The sequence below is a fragment of the Canis aureus genome, chromosome 12 (genome assembly GCF_053574225.1).
Source record: "Canis aureus isolate CA01 chromosome 12, VMU_Caureus_v.1.0, whole genome shotgun sequence".
Taxonomy (NCBI): domain Eukaryota; kingdom Metazoa; phylum Chordata; class Mammalia; order Carnivora; family Canidae; genus Canis; species Canis aureus.
In genome coordinates this window covers 40,188,594-40,216,336 of record NC_135622.1, presented here as the reverse complement: position 1 = coordinate 40,216,336, position 27,743 = coordinate 40,188,594, and the positions used below count along the sequence as shown (strand labels likewise).

At 47.7% G+C, this 27,743-nt stretch overlaps 1 protein-coding gene across 2 annotated transcripts in view; it reads right to left on the bottom strand.

The window, feature by feature from the left end:
* GALNT14 (polypeptide N-acetylgalactosaminyltransferase 14) overlaps positions 1–24,065 on the bottom strand; it is a 205,213-nt gene extending 181,148 nt beyond the window's left edge. The window contains exon 1 of one of the 2 annotated variants that reach the window (XM_077843700.1): positions 23,863–24,065. In XM_077843700.1, coding sequence (XP_077699826.1) covers positions 23,863–23,991 — 129 coding nt within the window. In that variant the 5' untranslated portion in view covers positions 23,992–24,065. The remainder of the gene's footprint in view (positions 1–23,862) is intronic. The other variant, XM_077843699.1, reaches the window with a different exon arrangement.
* Between the last annotated feature and the right edge of the window lie 3,678 nt (positions 24,066–27,743).

Below are 27,743 nucleotides of genomic sequence, written 5' to 3'. Positions count from 1 at the left end.
AGTGAGTCTGAAAATGCATCACTCCCCATTCTGAAATGAATTCAGGCTGCTAATAGCGCTGATAGCTTTGGAAAACCAAAGACAAGGAATCCAAGGCTTCAAAAGAGCCTGTCAGAATGTGAAAAGATGCCCTTTCTCCTTCCTTGAAAGTGTAAACTGGTTTGGCTCGAATTATGTCTAATTAGGACACACTGCAAATGCAATGCTCACAAGCACATATACACAGCGACACACACAGAGGAACCAGCCCCTCTGTCCTACGGCAGTGCGGACAGATTGTCATGGACGCGATGCAGTACAATCATTAAACGTCTCTCCAGCTTATTTGCGTGCAGTGTGTCTCAATAATGTGTTATGAGGTGTGTTTGTAATTGGCTACTGCTGATAGTGGTCCTTGAAGGGGAAATGGAGTGTGTCTAAATGCAGACAAAGCTACTTAGCGCGCCAGGACAAGATGAGATGCTCCTCACAAGGTCCAAATGGGATACTCAAGGCTTCTTCTACCCATAGCTTGGGAGAGAGAGAAAGGAATAATCTGTCTCAATTTTCTCAGCTCCAGAAACAATATTTATAAAATAGAAGGTGATTTCAGAGCTCATTTATTTTCCTGGTTCACAGTCCCCACTCTCTGCTGACATCATTTCCTAACCAATTTTATTTCCAACAATTGCAGGAACAGCCTCAATTCTACTTGAAATCATTAAAAACAAATCCATTCTTTCCTTGTCTTGGAGTCTCATCTTTAAAAAAAAAAAAAGGTTTAATTTTTGTATTGCCTTTCTTTGAAACAATATTCTCTGAACAGCCAGACGAGATCCTGCTTTCTCCCCTTCTTACCTCCTAAATCCTTGTATTCCCTATAAATGCAAGAAGCACACAGATTCCTCCTGGCTCCATTTCTAGGCACTCCACTCACTGGCTCGTCAAGTCGAAGGCTGTCCTACTCGTACTGATTCTGGAGGACAGGTCTCTCAAACACTAGGCATCTTGGAGACAGAACAGGCCAGGGATTTTGAAAGTCACAAAAAAGAAAGAACCCTGTTTCTTACCCAGAAGGCAATCTTTAACGAGCAAAATCAAAGCGTACCAGGAGATGCCAAGCATGTGCTGGCTTCCATGAAAACTGTGGACATATGCTAGCATGGGACAATCAGAGCTGGAGTGTGAGGGGAGGGAGTGACAGCCCCTGGGCTAAGTGTTGACCATCTCTTGCTATCTCCTTCCCCTGACCTCCCAGTGGAAGTCTCACAAGAAAGAAAGCATGCTATGTTCTTGGGGGAGCCAGGCTAGTCGTGGCAATCACCCCATTTTTTTTCCTAAGTGCTCAGAAAACCATCTGTTCTCAAATTCAGGGGAATTAATGTCAAGCTGATTGGTCTTTTTCTCTGAGTGGGTAAAACTGAATCGGTGAGACTTACAGCAACTCACATGGGCACTAGATTCATGCAGAAAAATATTCTTTGTCAGATTTTCAAAGATATAACTCAACTAGACTCAGGTGGATACAAGGTATAGATGGGAGCTTGGCCTAGAACTCCCCATCCCTGACCCACCAAGTGCACACCCTTTTTGTAAGACAGAGTCAGACAAACTATCCCTCACCCCTCTGGTCTCCCAGCAGAGCCAGAGAATTTTAAACAGCAGGCGCTCCAGAGCCTCAAAGACAGCAAACCAGAGGGAGGCAGAGAACACAACGCTGCCTCTGGCTTCAGCTCTGAAGCCCTGGGGGAACCTTCGGGATTGTGGATGGGGAAATGCCACAACTGAGCCGCCCAGCACGCAGACCAGGGTTTGACGTTAACAAGCTCCAAGGACACCAGGACGAAGTCTCCCGGGGTGGCTCCCCTGCAAGATGCCACAAGTCTCCAGGGCAAAGGGCCTGCTTACACTTTTCTTCCCACAATGCGGAGTTTAGCACTGGTCACACGGTAGATAGTCGCTAAACATGTGCAGAATTTAATTTGTTTACTGAATCAACAGCAGAGAAGCCCAAGGTGGGAGTTGGGGGGTTGGGCAAGGAGGACTGTCTGCTGGTTCCCCAGACTCATTTGTCTGGGACATCTCCCGTGGAAGCCCCATGTGTGGCTTTCATCCAGGACTTCAAACTACAACCCATCAAGCAGCAAGTAAAGCATAACGAAATACTGCAGGCCGTGTGGAGCTCACCCCTGAGCTCAGCCCCCTGGGGAATCCTGGCTGCATCACTGTGAGCGTGAGCGCACCAGGAGTGCCCTTCGCCTTTTCACACAAAGCAGATGGATGCAGGTGAACAGGGACTTACTTACAGCCTTGCTCCAAATGGACGTCCTCACCTGGTTTCAGTAACTTTTTCTAGGCAAGATGAGTTTCCATTTGATCTTTCCCGCCCCCTCCTCCTCCATCTATTTTGCTCCTTTCTCATAGCTTATTTATCTTTAAGTTTGTTGACTAGCTACCAGAAGCACCTTAGCAACAGGACAGTCCCACAGGATGGGGGCTGTCTCCAACCATGGGGCTGGGTGACTCCTCTCCCCAGAGCTCTGTGTATTTCCTTCTTTGTAACCCTCCCTATTCCACAGGGGACCTGAGCTCCCATTTCAGTCTCAAACTCCATAAAAGATCGCCCTTTAGAGAAGGCCAACAGTCACACGCCTGCCCACTCAGCAGAAGTGTTCCCCGAAATGCTCCTCCCGAGAGCAATGAGCCAGCCCCCAGGCGCAGGACAGCAAACATACTGCCCTTGTTTTTTTATTCTAAGCACTGTTTGAGCAAAGCCTGGACCAAAATCTATGGGGTTTTTTTTTCCTTTTCTTTCTTTTTCTTTCTTTCTTTTTCTTTCTTTCTTTCTTTCTTTCTTTCTTTCTTTTTTAAGATTTTATTTGAGAGAAAGAGAAAGCAAGCAAGAGAAGGAGCAGGGGGGAAGGGCAGAGGGAGAAGCAGACTGCCTGCTGAGCAGGGAGCCCAACAAGGGGCTCAATACCAGGACCCCAGGATTATGAACTGAACCAAAGGCAAATGCTTCACCCACCAAGATACCCAGGCGCCTCCAAAACCTATGCTTTTCAACAACACTGTCCCATCTGAGTCAGGCCCTCTAATCACTCATAAAGTCATGCCATAGGCATTTACTGACACATGACCTTGAATAAGTCACTCACTTCTTAGTCTCATTCCTCATGTAAACTGTAAAAATGCTGCCTCACAGAGTGTTGGGTAGAGATCAAATGGGATGTATGGGACAGCACTCGGCATACCATTTTGTATGCAAGAGGTGTTTAATAAATTTTGAAAAAGGTGAAGATCTCTTGAATTATCCATGAGCTAATCTTTGTGATATGCCATAATCTTCAAAGAAACATGGCCAACATTTATGACCTATTCATGACTGTTCATTCCAGTTCTCACTTGGAAGGACATCTGATAACACCTTGGCCAACTGGCTTCCTAGCAATCCAGGGTCCAGGTGGCACTCTGTCTACTCTATGGAACAAGATGGAATACCATGCTGATCGGCCCACAACACCATCAAGCTTGTTCTTGATTTTACTTCAAATCTTCTCATTCTTCCTATCCTCAGGTTCTTCACTTTGATGCCCATGCTACATCAAATCCTCCTTTGTCTGGTTATAGAATCTCATCACCATTTCCTTCTGGAACTCTTACTTTGTGATAGATTAAGCCTAGAAGTTCCCAAATGGCCCCATAATGAAGCCATTTCAGTCAAGATGAGTTAGGCCTATTCAATGGTGCTATTATATGAAGCTGCTATAAAATCACGGTAACATTTCCCAATAACTAAAGCAAAAACCCTCTCCTGGAATGTAGAAGAATATGAAAATTAACACAGACTGCACCTTCTCATGTTCCTACTAGAACTTAATTATATTCAAAGAAACCAAAATCTTAGAACAGAATTTGCTTGGAACTTTCTGAAAATTCACTGTTGAAAATTCAGAAACTGATGAAGCAATTTGGGATGAGGTCTTGAGCATGCACCTGATATCTGGAGCTGTCTCTCTCAACTCCAATCCAACCACAGGGTGTTCTTGTGAGCCTTGAAAGCCCTGAGGCCAGGATGCAGGTGTGGTGTGGAGTCTGTGAGGGGGACCACAGGTTCTGCAGAGCTGGATGGAAAAAACTGAGGCAGGACTGAAAGATAGCATGAAGAATAAAAGCAGAGAGGTGCCGAGCAAGAGCAGAGCTCCCAAACCTCATGGACAGCTCAGCTAAGAGTGAGATGAAGCCTAGGAAGAAAGGCAACTCTCCCAGGCATGAGCACCCTGAGGGGGCCTTCCATCTCCCTGGTCCAGAGCAAGAGCTGGAAGCTGAACAGACCTACCAAGTCCTCAGTAGCCTGGAGCTAGAGCAATTCAGGTGGTTCCTTCTGTTGTCTCAGGGAATCAACACCAGCCAACTGAAACCACTCCAAGGTATACAAGTCAAGATGACAATACCATCACCACTCTCTGATGATCTTACCTGAAAACAGCAAGACAGCTGGCCTAAGCCTCATCCAGTAGACAACGGGAATGAGCCACCCACAGAGGGGACCAGAAGCCAGAGAGAAGAAGAAGTGAAACACTTAGAAATGGGGGCTGTTGATGAAACAGCTGATAAAGGAGCCAAAGAACAACACAAACAAAAATAATAACAGGATTTAATGATATTCAATCACAGCACACACATACAAAGACTTTCTGGAACAAAAATTATGATTTTCATACTAAAAATCTTATCGGGTGAGTTGAGAAAAGGGATCACTGCTATAGAGACCTGAATTAGTGACCTGGAAGATCAAATGGAAAAAGATAGCACCACTAGTGCAAAACCACAAAGACCTAAAAATCAGGGCAAAAAGATTTGGGGAGAACAGATGCAGCCCAAAGACCCAATTTGGGGTTAACAGTAATCCCAGAAAGAGAAAAAGGAACACATATAGAATAGACAAGAATTAAATTAGGGGTACCTGGGTGGCTTAAATGGTTAAGCATCTGCCTTAAGCTTGGGTCATGATCTCCAGGTCCTGGGATTGACCCCCATGTCAGGCTCCTGGCTCAGTGGAGATCCTGCTTCTCTCTCTGCCTCTGCGCCTGCTCATGCTCTCTATCACTCTCTCTGTATCTCTCTGTCTTAAATGAATAAATACAAAATCTTAAGAAAAGAAAGCGGAGAATTTCCCTTGAAGAAAGACCCAAGCCTAAAAATGAAACTGAGCTTCTTGTAGGAATCATGGAAAAGGACATACCCCAAGCTGTGTTCCTAGATTTCAAGAATAAGGGGAAAATCTCATGCTGCAATCAGAAAGAACAGGTAACTTACAAAGGAAACATAACTAGGCTTCAAGTATACCTGCCATTTGCAAAACCGGAATCAGGAAAACAGTGGGAAGCCATCCAGACTGGCAGGTAGCCGAGATTTCACCCACTCATCCAATCTGCAGAATATCTGGATAACCAAGGGTTCACAGAAAAGATAATCCATCTGAGGAAAATGCACCAGTCAAAAAATGAGTGAATTTAAACAGAAATCTCAAGATGGGCAAGGTCAAGAGAAACACAGTAGTGAGTGTGAACCTCTGAGTTGTTATATCTATAGTAGTAAAGGGCTTAAAATGTGTAATGTAAGTCACAAATAATAGTACTTGAAAAAGAAGAAGCATTCTGCAAAGAAAAACCTGACATTTAGTTCTAGAAGTATTCAATTATCCTAGCAAAACCTGGAAATTAGATGATTTCTATCATGAAGTGAATAAAAGCCTTCTGAAGTTTTACCTGTTTACAATGGAAGCAAGTGTAAGGAAGTAAAAATTGTCCTACAAAGTTCAGCACATCAGGGTGATAATGACTGAATGAGGAAAACAGCTTGGCAGGGAAAACTTGCTGATATCTTGCTTTCATACAAATAGGTATTTGAATGCACTGAAAAGGAAAGTAATACTCGGTTGATGGCACAGAAAGGTGTCCAAACAGAAAAAGGACAGAGGAGTTGAAATGGTCATTGGCCAAACTAGTGAAAATAATATAAAGGAGAAAGATAAAAATAAACTAAACAGTAAATATTCAATATATCAATTATTCCATGAATTATAATATGCTGAGTATTCCTATTAAAATACAAACACTACCAGATTGGATTGAAAAATAAAAATAGCTATGCAAGGGGGGTGCCCGGGTGGCTCAGTAGGTTAAGTGTCTGCCTTCGCCTCAGGTCGTGATCTCAGGGTCCTGGGGTTGAGCCCAGAGTCCTGGGCTCCCTGCTCAGCAGGGAGTGTGCTTCTCCCTCTGTCCCTTCCCCTGCTGTGCTCTCTCTCTCTCTCTCTCTCAAATAAATAAATAAAATCTTAAAAAAAAAAAAAAAAGGTATGCCAGGTAGTCAAGGGCTACCATGGGAGAAGTCAATAGGACCAGATCATTTCAGAACTGAGTTTCATGTGACCATTAAAGAACAGATGCATACAAATTATTTAACTATCCCCACATGTTTAAAAAATATCTTTCCAATTCATTTTCTGCAACAGTTTACTTTTAAATATAAACTCTGATAGAGTACCAAAAACACTATAAATCAATTTAACATGAATACAAATGTTAAAATTCCAAATAAACACCAACAAATAAAATCATCCAGCCATACAAATAAAAATAAACCATTACTATATACGGTTTATCCCAGGAATGCAAGGATGGTTTAAACAAGGGAATCAAAATAATTCACTGCATCAAAAAAGAGAAAAATTATATAATCCAATCAAAATATGAAAAATTTCAAAAACTCATTTCTAATTTAAAAACATGAGGCAAAATAGGAAAAGGAAATGACTAAAAATACAATAAAAATATTTCATAACAGTGGACAGTAAATAATGAAACACTATAGTCATTTGTACCAAAATCAAGAAAAAGTCCTATATTAGCATGGTATGGCATTTTGAATGTTTTCATGTGACAAAACAAGATAAGGAAATAACCAAGAAACATACAAAAAAGAGAGAGAAATTTAACTCATTTTGATAATGATATGATTTTATACCTAGGGAATCCAATGGATTATTCAAGTAACCACTGGATTTAATAAAAAAAAAAATCCAGTAAAAGTATCATATTGGCACAGTAAGAGATAAATAGGTCAAGAGAACAGAATGGATTTCCCAGAACTAAAACTCAGTATTTATGGGAAACAAAGTAGTATGTCAGTCACCAGAGGACATGATAGTTTCTTTAATTATTGATACTGACATAAATGCCTTCCCATTTAGAGGAAAATAAGCCCTTTTAATTTGAGTTTAATCCCTACCTCAAACTAGATGTAAAAATTAATTCCAGATGGACTTAAGATTTAAAATTGTTTTAAGTCATGTAGAAGAGGAAATTTAGGATATACAACCTACATATAATATCAGAAAGATCTTTTTAATAAGACAGAATGCTCATTAGTTATTATTAAAAAGACATATTTACCTATATGAAAACAAGCAAAAAATTACATGGCAATATGTACCATAAACAAAATCAACAGTGTAACAATTGATTAGAAAAAAAAGTCTGTAATACATATGACCAATATGCATTGTCTACAACATACAAAGAGCTCTAATAACTGTCAAGAAAAAGATAAACAGCCTCCTGGAAAATGGGCAGAGGATACGAATAGATACATTACAGAAGACCATATCCTTAAGAGCAATGAACATAGAACATATTCAACCTCTGATGGTCAGGGGAATGTAACATTACAATAGGATCTCCTTTCCCACCCTTTAGATTAGCAAAAGGAAAATAACCTTTATGCTAAAGGGGATGCTGGGGAAAGAGCACCTACACTTTGCTGATGGAAATGTGGATTATTACACTGTTTCTAAAAGCAATCTTAAATACCCATTAATACAAAAATCAGATTCCCTTTGACTCAGAATTCCCATTCCTCAAAATCCATCACATAGAAGCAAAAGCCCCAATGTGTGAGAATATGTGTGCATAGATACTTACTGCAGCACTGTGTTTAGTAACAAAGGATAAGACACAAGCTGGACGCCCACCAAATGGAAACAAGTGAATGAAATAAGGCACATCCATACCACAGAATATTAGGCAGTCATTAAAAACAAGCTGGCTGACCCGAGGATTTCTAGGCTACTAAGGTGCAAAGATACATACATATATACAACATGATCCATCTCTCCTCTCCTTTGTAAGAATGACCTTAACGCATCTGTAAATGTGTGTCTACGTTTCTGTGCTAATGACAGGTGCACAGAGAAAGATACAGAAGTTTACATATCTAGGTTACTACACTGCTTCTAAGTGGGGGAGAAGGAAGTAGAGCAAGCTAGGGAGCAGATAAGCCTAAATCAATCAATCAAATAATTAATTCATAAGCAATGAGAAATATAGCCTAGACAATACCCCATTTAGGTAAATCACCCGTTTGGATGTTCTGAGTTTTTTTCAATGTACATCTTATGTTAAAACAAGGCCCTACTACGGACACAATTTTGAATCCTACTTTTTTTTTTTTTTTTTAACTTGGTACATCATGAGTCATGTGCATGGACTCAGGTTTTCAGGACTCAGGACCCCAAGCAGACCCTTCAAAGGACATGACTAATCTAGGTGACTTGTGGCCACATCCCTACCAAGGCCTCATTCAAGGGAATATAGAAAGGGAAGATGGATTTTCCATAAAGCATTTCTCTAAGAGCAGCCCCACAAATTAAAGATGAAAAGAGGTGGTCAAGAAAAACCTGAATTGACCTTGGTGAGAAATGTAGAACATACACAGTGACTCTTATTTAGGCCAAAAGGATAAAAGAAAGGGAACATCAAGTTAAAATTTCACAGAATTGCTACTTTAAGAGCAATAAGCATACCCTGAGCAATTAAAACCCTTAAACCCAAAACATTTACTGAACAAAGTCCCCACTGAGTAGGATGTAATATTCCCAACTGTTCACTTTCAGACATACATGCATCTTAGAACAAAAATAAGCAAATGCCTTTACTTTCAAACTCTTCTACACCTGGTCTGTTTCTAGTTTCCAATGACCTCCAGTCACTCTTGCTGGAGTCCCAGAACCTCAGAAGACCTCCCTTGCTTTTGCCACCTACACAATCTCCTTTGCTCTAAATTCCTGTAGGAGTTACCTCTTGTTCTACAAGAAGATAGTCTACATTTGCTACTGTCCTAGATTACATGGGCTGACCCATCAACTGCATCATAATATACTGCAGGTAGGGTAGGATAATGTATTGGGATGTTCATTTTATTTCTTCTCAACTGCATTCCACATGCTCACTCCCACCCCAGCCCTACACTAACCCCTCATCTCAGCACATAATCAGGACTCGATGCTTCCAGGAAGGTAGAAGGCAAAAGCCAATGTTGTTGGAAGGAATAAGTAGCCCAGAGGGTGAGGGAAAAAAGGGAATTCTTCCAACTTGGAAAAACAATGGAGGCAGCCAGTCCTAAGAGTGGTGGGCACCCAGAGGGTAGCAGGATCCAAGAGGAATGGCTTGGTGCTGCCCCTAGGGAGGCAAGACTCTTGAGTGTAGGGGTCCTGGCCTCACAAGGAACCCACCAGCCTGGGAGCAGCACAATGGTGAGGGCTTGGTCAATGATGTTCCTGCTGTAACCACAATGCCTGGAAGATTCAAGGCTCCTCTCATGTTACAGGGCATTGAGGAAGCCTCCTGAATCTCCCTGCAGCTCTAAGTAGAATTCCAAGTCCAAAGGGGGGGCGGGGGGAGTTTAGTCTTGGGGGCGGAGTTTAGTCTTGAATAGTCTAATCCAATGGAATACACAATACGTAGGGAAATATGGCACTAACTAGACCTCAGTTTGTCCCACACAAGTTTTCTGTAAGAGTTAGCCGATATCTGACACAGCATTTCTCAAACTTTAATTGCACAGAAACCACGTGGAGGTTTTGCTTAGATGCAGACGTAAAATCATAAAATCGGTAGGGGCGGTCTGAGATTTGGCATTTCTAACAAACTTCCAGGTGCACCAACACCTCTGCCCAGGAATCACACTTTTAGAAGCAAAGGTCTGGGGCAGGGATTAGTGAACCCTTTCTCTACAGGACCCCGTAAAATGTTGGCTTTGTAACCCACCCTTTCTCCCTCACTATACAACTCTGCCACCGCAGTGTGAAGGCCACCACGAAGAACACATAAAGGAACCAGCGTGTGACTGTGTTCCCATAAAACTTTATTTGTGGACACTGAAATCTGAAATCTCATGTAGTTTTCATGTGTCACAAAATATTATTTTTCTTTTGAGTTTTTTCCAACCATTAAAAAAAAACCCACTCTTAGTTCCCAGGCCATACAAAAATTTTAGCAGGAAGAAGGGACCAGATGTGGCCCACAGGCAGACCTGTCTTGGGTGCCCAGAAAGTACAGAACCACAACAGGCATCCCTGACAAATTCAATCAATGTGGGTCGCTCAGTCACCCTATCTTCTATCTTGAAATTGGTTTTCCCATCCTGTCCTCCCTCCACCAGTGTTGTGCTTTTCAAACAGCAAACACTTTGGGGATGAGCAGATCCTAAGCAGATGTACTTCTTCAAAGATCACCGGAATGACTTTAAAATTAAGACCATCCTAAGTGCTGCTTCTTCTAATAAGAGGCCTGGTGGAGTAACAGGTTTCTGTTTCAGCGAAACAGCTTTTCAGGAGGAGGCTGACTTTCCCTAGAGTCCTTTGAGTGAATAGAAGAGTCCCATGCCCAGGGGTAGAAAGTCAACCTCACCAAGACAACCAGTACATTCAAAAGCAATCGCCTTAAATCTTTATCCCGTGAACCTGAGTAAAGATTCTCTCCATCCCCTTGGCCTCATGTTCCACTTTGACTCAAAAGAGAGAAAAGACTCCTCGTCATCTTACAGTCCCTTTCACTGTGAAAAAGCCATCCTAGAGACATAGTTGTGTCCTTCTAGTAATACACAACACAGTATAAAATCCAGGAGGGAGACGGTTCTAGAGAAGACTGGCCAGGGGCCAGCAGACAGCCACAGCTCCATACCCTACTGCTGCCCCAAATTTGCCCTGGGCAAGGAGGGCAGAACCCTGGCGGGGACATCTCTTGCACCAGGCTTCACATACAGCCCCACAGGGGCTTGAGGGATGAACCGATGAGTTTGGCCCAGTGGCAGGCACCCCATGGTAGCTAGGCATTCAAAAGGAGAAATTCCCTCAAGGGGCTCACTGTCCCTTGTGAACCATCCTGATGGCACCCCAACATGGGCTCCAGAATCACCCAGACCTGTCTTAGCTCTGGCATTTACTAGCTCTCCTGATTTGAGCAAGTTATTGGAACTTGAATCTCAAGACCCTCATTAGCAAAATAAGGCTAATCAATGTCATCCACAGGTAATATTTATAAGAGAACATTTTAACAACCTGTATGGTTCAGGCACTGTGTAATCAGAAGGGTGCCAGCCTTAAACTCCCAGCATGACTGTACTGACAGACACCAGCTAAATCTCAGCCTGCTGACCTCATAGGGTGGTAATTAATGAATGACTTACCATAGATAAAGCACTTAGCATTTCTCCCAAAAACAGTCACACACCCCTCTCTCCTCAGAATACTTTCCTTCCTGCAAAGACTCCTGGCATATGATGATGGTCATAAGGATGTCAAATGGTGGTCAATCTCTAGCACTTGAGAAAGGACACCTGACCGAGGTTATAGCCAGAGCTGCCCCTTGGCTCTTGCTGGAGACGGCATCTCTCTCCAGGCAACTCAGGAAGCTCCCAAAGGCTCTTTCAGATGGTCCTACCCATGAAACTCATAGCCACCCTCGGTGGGAAGACAGCTAAAATCTCACACTGCTAGGGACACACATTCAACTTGCTTGTAGAAAGTAGAAAGATGGCCAACTTGGTGGGGAGGGGAAAGAGGTGCTGGCACCTGAAACACCCAAATGTCCATCCCATCCTCCTTGAACCCAGGATAACAAGCACCAAATCTTAAAGTGCCACAAAAAACAACAACCACCACCACCAACCATGTCATATCTTTGGCAATGAACTCCAGCACTGAGCTCACAGGGAAAGCCCTACAATCCCTTATCCCTCATAAGATGCTGTCCCTTTGGAAGAGATCTAGATGTTGCTCTGGAATAGCCCAACTTTTTCCCTGGAAAGACCTCCCACACTTCAGGGTATGACACGTGGCACTCACTACATAGCAGCTCTCCCGACCCTCCCCTACCTTTGAGTCTGGAAGGAAACAAGAAAATGACCAGATTACAGCTCAATAAACAAATATGTTTAAGATGACTGGAGGAAATTGGAAGTCTTGGCCCCAAAAGAGAAGAAAGGAAATTGCACATTATAAAAAGGAATATGCATTTACAGTAGAAAATATAAGTGCAGCTTATTCACGGTACTAATAGCAGGTATTTGTTTTTGGTGCTAATAATCTAATTAGCAGTCAATCCAATGCATCCTTTATCATCAGCTGATCCATAATTACTGCTCCATGCTGAGTATTTTCCCGGCACACGATAGCTTTCAACTCCTCAGCACAAACAACCAAATAATTGGTGCTATTATGCTGGATAAGAAACTCCTCCTCTCCGAGGGATGATATTGGGAGTGGTTAGCTATCCACCAGGGCCTCTGCATTTTCCCATCTGTTGATCACTTCTCACTGTCCCCTCTCCAATCAGTCTTGAGGTGTGCCTAAAGCACACCGTACCATTCATATGAATGTGATACCTTGCAGACATCCTTTTTTAAAGTTCAACCCTGGGACCAGAAACACTCCCAGTCATCTGCAGGAGGGAAGTGTTTATAAGGATGTCAAATGGTGGCAAAAGCACAATATATTTCTCTTTGGAAATGCTGTAAAGTTTTCTCTTTGAATGTTGTTATAAAATGACTTGTCCTAGAAGAGCTAGCTTCTGACATGAAACTACTGCACCAATAGCTTCTGGTCGAAACAAGATGTGTACAATGCCCAGAAGCAGAACAAAGGCTGCTCAAAGGGCTACTGGCTAAGGTCAATATCTATTGGAGTCTTCACTTCCAAGAGAGCACATCTGGTGTGAGTGTGACTGTGTAGGGAGAGATGGAAGCATGGCCTCAACAAGGGAAAAAGAGTAGGCTCAGGGGCCAGACAGGTCCCATCTGGAATCCAGCTCCTCACTTCTGAGCTGCAGGACTTGAGGAAAGTCACTTAACTTTCTAAGTCTTGAGGTTTCTCATCTGAAAAACAAAGCGAATAGTCCCCACTGCACAGGGCTGTTATGAGGAATGGGTGACTTGACACACAAAGCACCGGGCATGTACTAGAGGCTCAGACTGTTAGTTCCTTGCTTTTATCCGAAATACCAAACAAAACAAAACAAAACAAAACAAAACAAAAAAAGAAAAGAGCTGTTTCCTGAAGCTAACAGCTTGTGCCACATAATTCCATTCTCTGGATTTAAGCCTCCATCTCTTACCTAGAAGCATAGGTAGAGTTCACAGCTACAGCAGCCAACCTCCTCCTCAAGGTTCCCACTGTCCTGAAGGCCCCGCAACCACGAGCACTCTCCAGGAATCCTTCCCATCTTCCTATGATCCAGGAACTAAGGGGTTAACACTCAGCACATACTTTGGTTGGCTGGTGCCCAACCATGCCAGTTGTTAAATGTTTCCCCGATGATAAAAGGGAGTAAGATTTGGGAAACTGGAAAGACATATCAAGACCTTTCTCCAGAGACAGTCTTATCCAGGAAACAGGAACCAGTAGCTATAAAAAGAACAAAAGCTACTATGTTCTGACCCCCAAATGAGGTGCTAAAATCTAAGTCAGAAGCCACACACGCAGTTCAGATTTTTTTTTTTTGACTTTTCATTGAAGTGAAATACACACATAGAAAAGAGTATGCATTGGATGAATTTTCACAAAGTGAACACATCGAGTAACTAACACCCTGAGCAAGAAACTGAACAGAACCAGTCCTTTCCAAATGTCCCCTGCCTCCTTTAAAAAAAAAAAAGATTTTAAGGGAGATCCCTGGGTGGCTCAGCAGTTTAGCTCCTGCCTTTGGCCCAGGGCGTGATCCTGGAGTCCCGGGATCAAGTCCCACGTCAGGCTCCCTGCATGGAGCCTGCTTCTCCTTCTGCCTGTGTCTCTGCCTCTCTCTGTGTATGTCTCATGAATAAATAAAAAAGATATTAAGATCTTATTTATTTATTTGAGAGAGAGCAAGCACAGAGGGTAGGGGAGGGGGAGAAGCAGACTCCCCGGTGAGCAGGGAGCCCACACAGGGCTCCATCCCAGGGCCCGGAGATCACGACCTGAGCAGACACTTAACAGACTGAGCCACTCAGGTGCCCCTCCCCTGACTCCTCCTTGTGACTGACTGGAACCAAGAGTCCCCATGAAATTGACTTCTAACATCATAGATTAGTTTTGCCTGTTTTCGTACTTTATATAAATAGAATCCCACTGTCAAATCTGGCCTGCCCGCCACCTATTTTAGCACACCCTGCAAACTAAGAATGCAGTTTACACGTATAAATATTTGAAAATACATAATCCTAAAGGGAGAATATTTCACGAGATGTGAAAAATATATGGAATTCAAATTTCAGTGTCTATAAATAAAGTTTTATTGGGACACAGCCACACTCATTTATTTATATATACTGTCACTCTACAATAGCACTATCGAGTAGATACAGCAGAAACTGTATAACCTGAAGAAGAAGAAGAAGAAGAAGAAGAAGAAGAAGAAGAAGAAGAAGAAGAAGAAGAAATAATAATAATAATAATAATAATAATAATAATACTATCTGGCCCTTTCCAGAAAAAGTTTACCGACTCCTATTCTAGTGCATAATGCTCATTGAAATACAAATTCGCTTCTCTTGGGCTTATAGCTAGGAGTGAAACTGCAGGGACACAAGTATGTACTATGTTCAGCTTTAACAGACACTACCAAGAAGACTTCCAAAAATATACCCTCAGTTTTAGGAGAAAAGCTGAAACCTGGAGCAGAAACCATAATGTCAGTTTTAAGAGAGGCTGGCAGAAATTACAGGGAGTGATCTCATCCAGAATTGAGCAAATATGATTAGAAAATCATTAGGGCCTCCGAGTGGAGAGGGAAAATACCAAGAGTTACTAGGCTTACACTTCTTTTTGCTCTTACTCCACACACGGTCTTTAAAAATACACTTCCCTTTAATGTTGCCATGCTCTATGGAAATTGACAGCAGTGAAAAAGTCATGTGTCTGCTTGGGATCTTGGAGTAGACACTGACTTTGTCATTCAGGCCACATAAGAGCACCACGATGAGCCCTGCAGTAGTTAATCCGAATTGCAGCTAAAATATCCAGGAAGACATTAGCAGTTCCTGATTTTATCCTTTCCTAAGTTGAAACATGCACATGGGCAGCAACTATAACTCACACCCATCCTCCCAAGCAGCCACAAAGAAGCTGAGTCCTGTGCTGGGTCCAGCCAGCAGCCCAGCTACAGGTCAGGGTCAGTCATCCAGGGTCTTCACAGCTGAACAGCATGACACAGGCAGGGCGCCCTCTGTCTTTGAGATGAAGGTTCCAGTGATGCCACCGATCTCCTAAAGGCACTTCCCTGGAGTCATCCCCCGCCACACACCTGCCTCACATTTCAAGTAGGACGTTTTCAGTTCTTTCAAATGACATTTTTCCTCTTAGAGGGGAATTGCTTCTGATTGTTTAAGGACCACATTCATCATGAAAGGGATTCAAATCAACGGTGTCTGTCTTAATTGCACAATCCTGTTGACTTCTGAGACAGCAGCCTCGTGAATGACAGCAGAGCCTCATTTCTTGCTGTCAACCTCCCCAGCTAAACCAGGAGGGGCCTGGCTGGTGAGTGTGGGCTCACCGGTATGAGGACGGAGCCACTTCCCACAGCAGAAGGCAGCATCCTGTGGAACAATCCTGTAGGGCCTGTGGGCGTGTTACACCTGGCCCATCCTGGAAGAAAACCCGAAGTCCTCCTGGCCCTCCAGTGGCCTTCTTGAGATGGGCTCTCTGGTGCCCCTAAAGCCCACTTCTCAGTTCCCTACTGCATGCAGAAAAGCAACGCTGGTGTTTAAGAGGTCAGGAGTCATTTCTCAGCAAGAGCATTAACTTTTTGTCCATGTGAAACCATACATATGATATACACATCCATAAAACAGATTTCATTTCTCCCCAGAAAGGGAAGCTAACCAGAACTTGAGCATGGCCAGAATAGAAAGAGGACGAGCTTTAGAGTCAAAAGAGTGAGTTCAAGGCCATTTACTGGTCGGGGATGCTTGCCAGAGTCTCTTCCCCCTTCCAATCTCGTCTTCATCATACTCGAGAAAGTGAGAGTAATAATAATAACTTCCACTTCATGTGGTTGCAGGAAAGATCAAATGAGGTATGTGTGAACACAAACGCTGTGTAAACCATAAAACATCACAGGAAGTGGTGGAGGAAAGGAGCTACCACTTAACGTCCTGTTCCTGATCCACCGTTAATTAATCAAGTCTTTGAGGCAGTTCCTCTGCCGATGAAGACCCCAGCCCCACGGTAAGGACCTCAGTCAATTCAGCACCCAGCTGGCAGCCATCAATTGGCCATCTATTAACAGCCAATTATCTGGGCAGCTTAATTAATCTGTGCACCACGTGCTCCGATCTCCCCGAGATCCTAGAAAACAATGAGCCTGATATATAGGTGCCAGCTAATTTTTCAATGGCCATCAAGGAATTTGGCGTGCATTATGCCTGTGTGTTGCAGCTGCGAGTGATGGGCACATAAATATTGATTGGACCAGTCTCTCTGTGGCTTGGCGGGGCTGGGGGTGGGGGCCAGGGGAGTAATGAATGACTAGGGTGTTCTCCAAGGAACAAGAGGAGCTACATAAATCTTCAGTCCCGACCACGGGGAAGAAAATCCTAATTTCTAAACCTTAGTGAGACAAGGAAGAGAGGCAGGGAGCCCTCTTTGGAGAGAGCTTGTCAAGATGGGGCGGTCACACCCTTTCTATAGATGCTCTCCTGGCCCCGAATGAGATGCAAATTGGGTTTAAACAGCCGGGATCATTAGGAAGGAGGCAGCTGGGTGGCTGTTCTCTTCATCTGGGAATTCAAACCCAATGGCAGGAACATGTGAGCGCGCCGCTCTCTCCTGCATTTCCTTGAAAGATCTCTGTAGTGCTTACAGTTAAGAAGACAAGTGACATGAGGAGAATTTAATTATTTTTTTAAGTGCCTAATCTTGTCTCTGCGAACGGTAAGCGGGAGAGACGCGGTACTTGGAAGCGGCAGCGTGCAGGAGGCAGTGGGGGAGCGGGCTCCCCGGTCCCTGCGGAGCAGGGCATCCGAGCCCGACGGGCAGGGCAGCCCCTTCCCTCCGGCCTTACGGACCCCGCAGGCCGCTCCTGACCCCGGCTGCAGCCTGCAGGGAAGTCCCGGGCTCCTGTCCCCCAAGCCCCCCACCTCTCCCTGGGGCTCCCAGCCCAGGGTCCCGGGTCTCCGTGCTCCAGACCCCACCAGCTCTCCAGGAGACGCAAAGATGGGGACGGAGAACGTGGTGGAGGGAAGAGCTGCTGGGGAGACAGGCGCAGGAGGACAGAGGACCCCCACTCACAGCAGGAGGCCCCCTCCCCTCTCCCCCCTCAGCTTCCTGGCGCTCATTAGGTCCTGTGACGGCAGCAGCTGCTGCCAAATGCAAAGGCTGCTGCCCCAGAAGGTCACATCAGGCCATTTATTCTGAAATACCAAAATACCAGAGCCAGCAGATTTCAGGAGCTTCTGCAGAATTCCCCCGGGCACCCGAGTACCGTGTGTGTTCCTCCAGAGCCCAGAGGGGTTCTTTCTTAATCAGCTCAACATCTGAGGACTCAGAGACTGATTTATTTTTTGGTTAATCTAGCGTTTCTGGTAAAATAATTAAAAGATAAGTAAGAGACACGGAGTATCTGTGGCATAATTATTTATAGCCACGAGGTCTCACTTGGGCGTGATCTGCGGGTCACCCAAATCGATGGAGACTGCTGGTGGGGCCAGTGGGAGACGGACGCGGGGCCACAGCACGCCCCCACCCCCCATCTCACAGCTGGGGAGACTGGGGCCCAGGGGAAGGCCCCTGAGTTACCTCTGGCTCTGCCAACGGGCTGCAGGTGAACAAGGAAGGCCAGAGGGTGACGCTGCACCCACTGCAGGCTGGGGAGCTCCCAGGGGAGGGAGCGAGTCTCTGAGGCAGTTGGGGGGCACCGCAGCCAGTGGCAGAGTCAGCAGCCACCGGAGAGGACGGCGACGGCGGGCACAGCCACGCTCACTCCCCCGGCAAATGGGGAGTCCCTGACGTGGGGCTCCGGGGTGGAATGTGCCAAAGCCACGGCAGGGTGCAGGGTTCACAGACTGGCCCGGAGAGGCGAGCGGGGATGTGCCCCTCCTCCCTAATTCAGATGCTTTTCCAGAAGTGCCACCGGGACTTTGAGATGCTCTGGATGAGGGACAAAACCGTACACGTTGGACAGTAAACAAGGACACGGCAACACGTTTCTTCAAATGTGCCTGATAAGGGATAAGAGTGTTCTGGAAATCTGGGATGGAAAGCTGTGGGAGAGGATGCAGGAAAGGAGGTAGACGAGAGGGCCGGGAACCAGGCCTGTGTGGAGACCCGGGGCCTCGGTGTCAGCCACCGCAGCCTCATTCTGTCCCTGGGCCGTTTACAAACGACCTGCCCTGCGGAAATTAACACTTTTAAATGATACAAACACAGCAGCAACCTTGAAAAAGGATAGTCTCTTGACAGGCTGGGGAGGCTCTTGACAGGGACGTTAATTTCTCTTTCCTTCTTGATTTTGCCCCTTGGTTTTCTCGGATTTGAGCAGGATCGTTCTGTGCCTCCAGAACATCTGAGACAGGGATTCCCGGTCTTTGTTTCTAAAAGGAGGAGGCCACTCAGGGGAACAAGGGTTCAGGGAGACAGCTCCCGAGAGTGACTCAAAGGGAGTCCCTCAGAACAGATCCATAGGTCGTGAGAACAAGGCCTCCCGCCTGGCCCTGCAGGGGTGTGCTGGCTGGGAAAGCAAGCTGGGACATGGGTACCACCCAGGGCAGGCCAAAAACCAACCAAGATGGAGAGATGATTCTCACCCACCTAAAGGCCCAGGTTTTGGGGATGGGGGGAGAGCTCAAGGTTAAAAAAAAAATGTAGCTTCTTGTGATCCACAAAACAAAGACATGCCATTTCTTGGACACCTGACGTTCCAACCTACTACTTTCATATTTCCCATTCTCTTACAGCAACCCCTGCTGGACCACAAGGCAACACTACCCTCCACCTGCTCTGAGAACCGCCGCAGAGGCAAAAACAGCCCAGCGCAGGACACAGGTACCAGCACACAGGAGTGGATGAATGGGCCAACATTCATCTGACAGTGGGCTCCTTGTGTTCTTGCCAGAATCAAAATTCCCTGGACAGAGTCCAATATGCATGCACTGAGTATCAGCAGATTAATAGGGTCTCTCTAAAATTCATGATTTTTTTCTAATGGGAGAAATGATCTACTAAATGGGGAATAAAATAACAGTGTCATATACTCAAGGTATTTGCGGTATGCAAATATTACAGAAAGACAAGCTCTTTTCTGATAGTGTTTGCTATATTTCTAGTAGAGCACAAATACATCTACATGGGCCCGAGGCACTTTATTCAAAGCCTTTACATTTCCAATACCTTCCTCAAAAAGTACCCTCAGGCCTCAAATTCTTTTGCTTTTACTAAGCCCTAAGCCCCTGGACTAAATTTAGTTTCTTGGAAGTAAGAGACAAATTTGCTGCTTTTTTTTTTTTTTAATTCTGTCAGTTATTGTATAATTCTCCAAATGGCAAACAAACGATATTGGAAAGAAGAAATGAAAACATTTTTCAGGTATTTATAGTGGTACAGTATTTATCACTAAAATACAGTTTGAATTAAGACACCAAACTTGTTATATGATTTTCAATTAGGAATTAGAGCTCTGCAGAATTTGGGGGTGGGGGACCTGGTAAAAGAATCCAATCAACATTAAAAAGTCAAACTTAAAGAAATCTTTACTTGAGCTATTAATAGAACCAGCCCTTCTTGGAACTAAAAAAAAAAAAAAAAAAAAAAAATCCAATTAATTTCCTTAAACCAGGAGTGCAGCATGCCTTCTCTACATCAGTTGGATTGTGACAAGGCATAGGTTTTATTTTATTATCAGGCCCACTTTGGAGATCCCATCACTAGGTGAATGAGGATGCTTTTCAATGCTGGGTGGGAAGGCAAGGAAGGACCCAGGAACTAGAGCCTGTAGCAGACCCCAGGGAAGGTGACTTGCTGCATGGAATCTATACAGAGGGCTCCCTGGCCCAGGAACCCCGGCCATAGTCTCCAGTCCCTCCACCAATTCCCTGACTTCTCTAAATGGTTTTAAGGGAAGATGAGCCCACTGCTCGTGCTTTGGAAAATAAGCTCACCCCCTCCATCACAGTGGGAAGGTGCCTGGGCGAGATTAAAAACTTCCCTAAGGCTTCGACATGCCCAAGGCAGGAGCTCCCCCCCGCCCCGCCCCCCCGCACAAGGAATGAACATTTCCTAGGAAAAGCTGGGGTAGTGAACTCACTCCAACTGAGTTTTTTCCCCTACAATAGACAAATGTTCCATCCGAATCCCTACCACTGAGGCAACAATCAGCCCTGGCAAGGATTCCTAAATCAGTGGTGCTTCAACCACTGGATGCAACCCTCCCCATCGGGGTGCAAAGAAGCCTCCTCTGCCCCAGATGACCTCCTCCAAGGGCAGAGCACAATTTCCCTCCAAGGTGGTTCCCTCACAAATTACAACATCCTCTGCCTTCCCTGGAGCTCTCCAAAGGCAAGTGTCTAGGGATGAGCCATGGAAACGCTGGAGAGTAGGTTGGGAAGCACAGGCTGTAAATATCCCTAGCCTTACCCCATCAGCCACAAGTGCAGACCCAGGCAGTCCACATAGCATGGCGGCATGGAAGGAGCCTGTCCCAAAATGACCCTATTCCATTCTGATCCCTGATGCTGCCACTTAGTAATAACCTTGTTATCTTGGGCCAATTGTAGAACTTCATCATTCAGTCTCAACTGCATAAAAGTATGATCTGCCCTATATCAAGTGAGCCAATATGCCATGAAATAGAGTTTGTGAATTTGTAAAGCACTACACAAATGCTAGCTACTGTTATTTCACCTGAGTGCACATGCTCACACGAGCTCGGTCCTGGAAGAACTCAAGAAGAATGAAATAATCCGGCCATATTTACATGGGGCCAACCAAACCACAAAAAAATCAACACACTTGGTATTCTTCATCTAGCTCCAAATGATACCCATCAATAGGCCACTTCAGACTCACATGCAACACTTGTAAAGACAGTGATTCTAGAACCTTCTCCCAAACCCACTGAATCATAATCACTGCAATAAACCCAAAACTTGTATGTTAAATGAGCTCTCCAGGGGATCCTGACGTGCAGTCAGGTTTGGGAACCAGCTGCAGTCCTCTGGACAGGATGTGCAAATTTCCAAAATAGATCAGTCCCAGCAATAAAACTGTTCTGGCGCCAAGAAGGACTCTTTGTCTCTCCATCTCTTTCCTAGATACATGTACCAGACACAAATACACACAACACATAGATGTGGACACACAAGGTCATACACCCAGGGTGAAAAACAGAAAGGAGAAATACACTAAGAAGGGGGCCTGATAATAAAAGGTATCAAGATTTTAATTGTGCTTCGAAAGAATACAGGAAATGGGAAGAAGAAATAAGATGTTCAGACAAAAAGCAAAGGGTCAAAACTAGAAGACCCCCTCTTCCATGCCTGCACCCACTATGCCCAGAATTCCACTATTAGACCACTCCCCCAATCCCATCCACTATGCATTTATTTATAATTCTGACTCAACCAGGAATCCGTGAAAGCCTTCCCAGCTCCCTGCAAAGGGGCACGGACACAGTATCCTCATCACAACAGGACACAGTATCCTCATCACAACAGCCCCCAAACCTAGCACAGAGCCTGGCATCTAGCTGTACTCAATAACTGTGTGTCCAGCACACACCAGGTAAGGATGAGAGACAAAGTGCACAAAGAGGGATACAGATTTCTTGTCCCAGCTCCCTGGTGTAAACTAAGAATAAGTAAGCATACGGTAATGAGGTTCAAGGTAATGAGGTTCAAGGCAAAATGGAGAGAGTTCACGTCCCTGCAGGCATCATTAACTGCATCACAAGGAGCAGAACCACCCCAGGGAGAAAGAAGAAAAGCTCTCCAGATCTCCCTGCAGGTGCAGGTGTGAGGTGAGGAAATTGATCCAGTGCTCCAAAGGCTGCTTGAAGTCACCAGTCTGATCCCATCACTCCCCTGCTTACTAACCGCCCCCTCAGGGCCCCTAGCACCCACAAGGTCCTAGCCAATCTGACCCTTATATACCTGCCCTCAACCTCATTCCTGTCATCAGCCATGTGGTTTACGCTCAAATTATGCCAAACTCACACAACCTGCTGTGTCATTCCTCTCAGCCTGTTCGGTACAGTTAACCTCTACCTGGAATGCCCTCCCTACCTCCTGGCAAAACTACTGTTCATCTTTCTCAACTCAGTTCTGTTACATCCTCCTCCTCCAGGAAGTCGCCAGGCTCCCATGACACCCAGAGCACTGAGCCCCGTTGGCCCTCAGCGAACTGCATGGTCCTGGCCCATTCCTGAGCAAATCCCCTACCTCCAGAGAGCCAATTCTGCATCTCTGGACCCACAGCACCTAGCGCATTGCTTGTGGAACCCAACTGGGCATTAGCAAGATTCCAGAAGACTTAGCTAAAAGGGGATCTGAGAGACACCTTGATATAGTGGAAAGATTCTGAATATCAGAGGTCTGAGTTCCAGAGGGATCTAAGGCAAGGTACAAAGACTGAACCTGTTTCTTAATCTACAAAATCAGGATACCACCCAACTTATAAAATTACTTAGGAAGAAGCACCCACTGTGTGCCTGGCACAAAGCGGGTCCTCTGTGCTACACTTCCCGGGGAGACTCCCCTCTCTCCCCCTTCTGCCCCCTTTTTGGCCTCCTGCTTCAAACCACAACCTCCTCCAAGGGCTTTTTCCCAGTTCACAAATGTTGCCTGGCTGTCCTCCTTCTGGGTCCCAGGGCCGGGTCTGCGGAAGAGGAGACGCAGGAATGGGGGCTCTGAATTAAAGGAAGGAGTGAGTCTGGAGGGAGAACCTTCTGCCTGCGCTTGGGCAGGAGTTGGAAAAGCCGCTTAGATCCTCATTTGCCCCAACTCCCCACCGACACCAAGACGTCTGCTTGAGGAGCCGGTGCTCCTCAGCGGCGTTCAGGGCGCATTCAACGTCCCACGCAGCTGAAGAGCTCGGGGACAACTGGGAAGCAGGGGTGGCGACAGGCCGGCGCCCCCCCCGCCCCGCCCCGGCAGCAGGCGCGCGGGAGGCGGCACCGCGCTCGCCCGTGATGCACAGGCGCGGCGCACCCCGGGCCTCCGGCCTCCCCTGGTCGGGCCTGGCAGCCGCGGGAGGAAGCAGGTCAGCGCCGCGGCCGGACTCCTCGCGGGCGCCAGCCCCGGCCCCCGCCCCCCCGCCGCCCGCGGCGTGCCCCGACCCGCCGGCCGACACCCCTGCGCCCCGGGACCCCCGCGCCTGCCCAAGTTCGGCGCCCCGCTCCGCCCGCTCCCACGCCCCGCTCCGTGGGTCCCCTGGGTGCCCCGGGCCCCTCTGCACCCAGAAGCGTCGGTCCGTGGCCGCACCCGGCGCCCCGCCACCTGCTCGCGGCACCCGGACCCCCGCCCCGGCTTCCCGGGGCTGCGCGCACTCCCGCAAGCCGCCGCCCGGGCCCGTACCTTGGGGGTCTGCACTTCGGGTCCCGGCGGCACCTCCAACTTCTTCTTGGCCACCCAGAAGAACAGCAGCACGGTGATCCAGAGCACCCCGAAGATCGGCAGCGCCAAGCGGCGAGTCAGGCGCCGCATGGTCCCGTTCGCCGGGTCGTCTCCGCGGCGCCGCGCCCCGGGGGCACCCCCTGGCGGCCAGGGTCTGCGGGGCAGGAGCGCGGGAGAGCGGCGGCCCCGGGGTCCGGGCGCGCGGGCGGCGAGGAGCGGCTGGGCGCCCCGCGCTCGGGAGGGAGGCGAGCAGGGGCGCGGAGGCGAGGCGAGGCGGGGCGGGGCGGGGGGGGCGGCGAAGGGCGGCCGAGCCGGACACCCGCGCGCGCCGGGGAAGCGCAGTGGCGGCCGAGATGCTCCCCGCGCCGCCGCCGCCGCCGCTGCCTCGCCCGCCGCCGCCTCGCCCGCCGCCGCCGCGGGGAAACGGACTCGAGCTGCGGGGAGGGGGGAAGGCGAGGCTGTGCCGGGCCCCCCGGGAGGAGCACGACGGAGGAGGGGGAGGGAGCGCGGCGAGAGCCTGGGCCCGGCAGACCCACTCCGGGGAGCCCGGGCGGCAGCGAGCGGGGCCCTGCAAGGGGGCGCTACCGCCGCCCTCCGACCGAGGCGCACCGCGCGGCTCCGGGGCCGGCCTGGGGCGGGGCGGGGCGGGCGGGACCCGAGGCTGCAAGCTGGGCCCTCGGGCCGGCCCGGGAGGACTTTCCCGCCCGCCCGCCGCGGGGGCTGCACGTGGCGCTCAGTCCCGGGCCCGCCCCCAGGGCCCCCGCCCTCCCGGAGCCCGCGCCGCGCTGCCCCGCCTCCCGCCCGCCTCCAGCCCTCCCCGAGGGCACTTCAGCCCCCAGGCCGAGTTCAGCCGACTCCCCGGGGTGGTTCTCAGCCCGCCCGCAGGTGCCAGGCAACTTTTTCTGCTTAATGGAACGCTGAGCTGGTCTAAATTTAACTTTAAAGAAATCTTTTTAAAAATTAAGGCGCAATTATCTCCCTGAAGGGTTTTCCGTCCCTGTAAAGCGTCGGGGCTCCGTGCTTGTAAGGAAGCGGGGATCCAAAGGTGTGCCAACCCTATGGGGTACTTGGAAAAGGGCCCCGGGGAAGACGCCTTTCCCAAATGCCTTTGGAGTGTGCATTCTCCTTTTTGCAGAGTCCAGCCGTTTTGGTCTGGAGGCAGAGCAAATTGGGAATTGGGTTCCCACGTAGGCCTCAGCTCCGCGGGAATAACGGTGCTGTCACAGGACTAGGGGGTTCCAGGCCTGGGTCAGACCTAACCAGCTGTGCAAATATTGAGCAAGTCCTTTACCGTTCCCTAGCCCTAGATCCTTCATCTGTAAATGGTGGGGATGGTAGAAATACCTCCTCTGACAGTGAGTGAATAGTTGTGAAAGCTGAATTCAAGGTGCTGGTGTTATTCTGACCGTTTGATCCCTCCAAGAGGGGTATTAAAAACTCTGTCCTGCCTGGGGAACGGTGACTGCCAGAACTGTGCCGTTTCAATGTACACAACCGTACCCGGAGGGTGCTTAGGTCATTAAGTTGCTGGGGTAGGTGAGGAGGATGAACCCACCACTGTGTAGCCACCATCCTTCTGCCTCTCCTCACAGAGCTCAGCATAGGGGAAGCCCCATACCCTATCTGCAGGTGGGACAGGTGTGAAGCAGTGCTCTGGAATTCATTCTCCAGTAAAATGGAGCCCCCCAAGAAGTGGGGTCAGTTACGGAGGAATCTGCTGAAAGCTCCCTGTGCTTGGTGCCTTGTCATTCAGCCACAGGGCAGTCCTGCTTCATGGCTCCAAAGACTCCTTGGCCAGGCTGTATGTAACAAGCTTTGGGTTGGGAACAGAGGTGACAATCAACCCAGAAAAGCTGAGTACGCTTGGCAGCCCATTTTCAGATTCAGCTGAACTCTCAGACCATCATACAGAAACTGGGCCAAGGAGGTTGGGGGGAAGGGGGTCCAGGGCTCGCTTTTAGTAGAACTCTGTGTGCTGAAAGGTTGGGTAGGCTCCCCAGCTGCCACTTTGGCCAGGCAAAAATCCAGGGAGGACTAAGGAGAGCAGACCGAAAGCCCATCCCTGCAGCATCCTGAGCTCCCTGGATCTCTTCCAGGGGCCTCAGCCTGGACCTGCGGGCTCCAGCCTGTGCTGCGGCAGGCTCCGCAGGGGACCCCCAGGCAAGCCGCTGAGATGCAGTCGGCTCCAGGCAGGAGCTGCAGCACCACACCGTAGTCCATTGCTCAGCGCTTTGTGATGTGCTGCTTCTGAGTACCAGATGGCAGACAGTTACACAACCGCCAAGCTTTAGGGATGGTGCGGTGGCACCACACTGCCTGCTGCCGAGGGGCTGAGGTGCTTCATTCTGTTTGACTTCTGGGGAAACCGAGGCCCTGGGTATCCTGAGGCAGCTCCACGCAGGACCTGCAATGCCTAGGAGAGCAGAGATTGCTTTCCAAGGCGCTGGCTTCTTGGGTCATTATTTTGAAGTGGAGAAGATTCCCTGGGCCTATGGAAGCTGTCAAGGGAATCCAGTTTGCCAAGTGTCATTACGTGATCTAGCCAAAAGGCATATTAATCTGGGTTGTTGGACCAGTAACTGTTCATCAGGATTGAAATCCACTTCAGGTGGGACATCAAACATCTGGAAGCCAGGTGAGTCCCCACACAGAACCCAGCCCTGTAGGTCTCCCCCGGGACCCAGCACGGGGTCCCCCATGCCCTGCCGGATATTTAAAACTTTAATAACCAGCTTAAGTAATGCAGAGCACAGTTGATCCCAGTGGGGGATTAGCTATCACTGGTGATTAATCCAAGTTACTTTTTTCTCATCACAGACTTATATGGGGAGGAAAAGCTCCTAGCAAAAGATTTAACATGGCAGGAAATAAGATGAATTAAATAAGTATACTCATTAGGAATAAGGAATTAGGAATATCTGGGTGCGCCACAGTGGATCTACCTCTCTGGCCCTGATGTTCCTGAGCAAGTTCCTCATTTCTCTGGATCTCAGTTTCCCCATCCATAACATCATGCTCTCTTAGAGACCCTTCCAGCTCACACACCTAGGGTCCTAGCCTTCCTTGTCCCTGGATTAGGACTCTTTCTGCCACTCCTATCGTTGGCAGGTTCTGTGCAAACTGTTCTCTCCTCACAGCCGAAGACATTAGAGAGGAAATTGGGTATCGGAGCAGATGTGAGTCATTCATGTTAGTATAAAAACTATGGAATAAAACCCATTATGGCCCCGGAAAGCTGTGTAAAGCAGCATATGGAGCAAATGTAAGCTGGAAGCAGGGGGGAAGCTGTGAAGTCCAATGCACATGCTCTCCAGCGGCTTTTGCTTTGGGTTTTCACACTTTGCTTCTGGCTTCCTTGAGCTGTCCTCTCGTCATTCTCACTGAGCTTGCTGCAGAGCCTGCAGCCTTTTGTTCTTTCGGATCCAATTCCCTGCATCCTTCCTCTCTGCCCACTGTGTGACTTAAGTGAGAGAGTGTGTGTGCATGCGTGTCTTCCATCTGCATGCTTATTAGACCTGTCACCACCAGCGAGATGCCCTCTGTGCCAACCGAATGAGATTTTACCCACAGAGGCCTGGACAGCTTTCTGCTGAGGTCTTTACGGGGAAAGGTTACTGGTAGCAGGGCAGATTGTAGCCCAGTGGAGAGATGAGGCACACGCATGCTGGCCCAGCACTGGCAGGGTCCCTGGCAGCAGAAGGTAGCACACCAAGAATTCAAAGATGTCTTGTCTTTATTCCATAGTCATACAGACACAGGTCTTGGGGCCAACTCCTGCAGTCTGCTCCATTCAAATTCTCCAACTGTAAATAATGCATCAGCCCCTTTGCCTCTATGTTCCT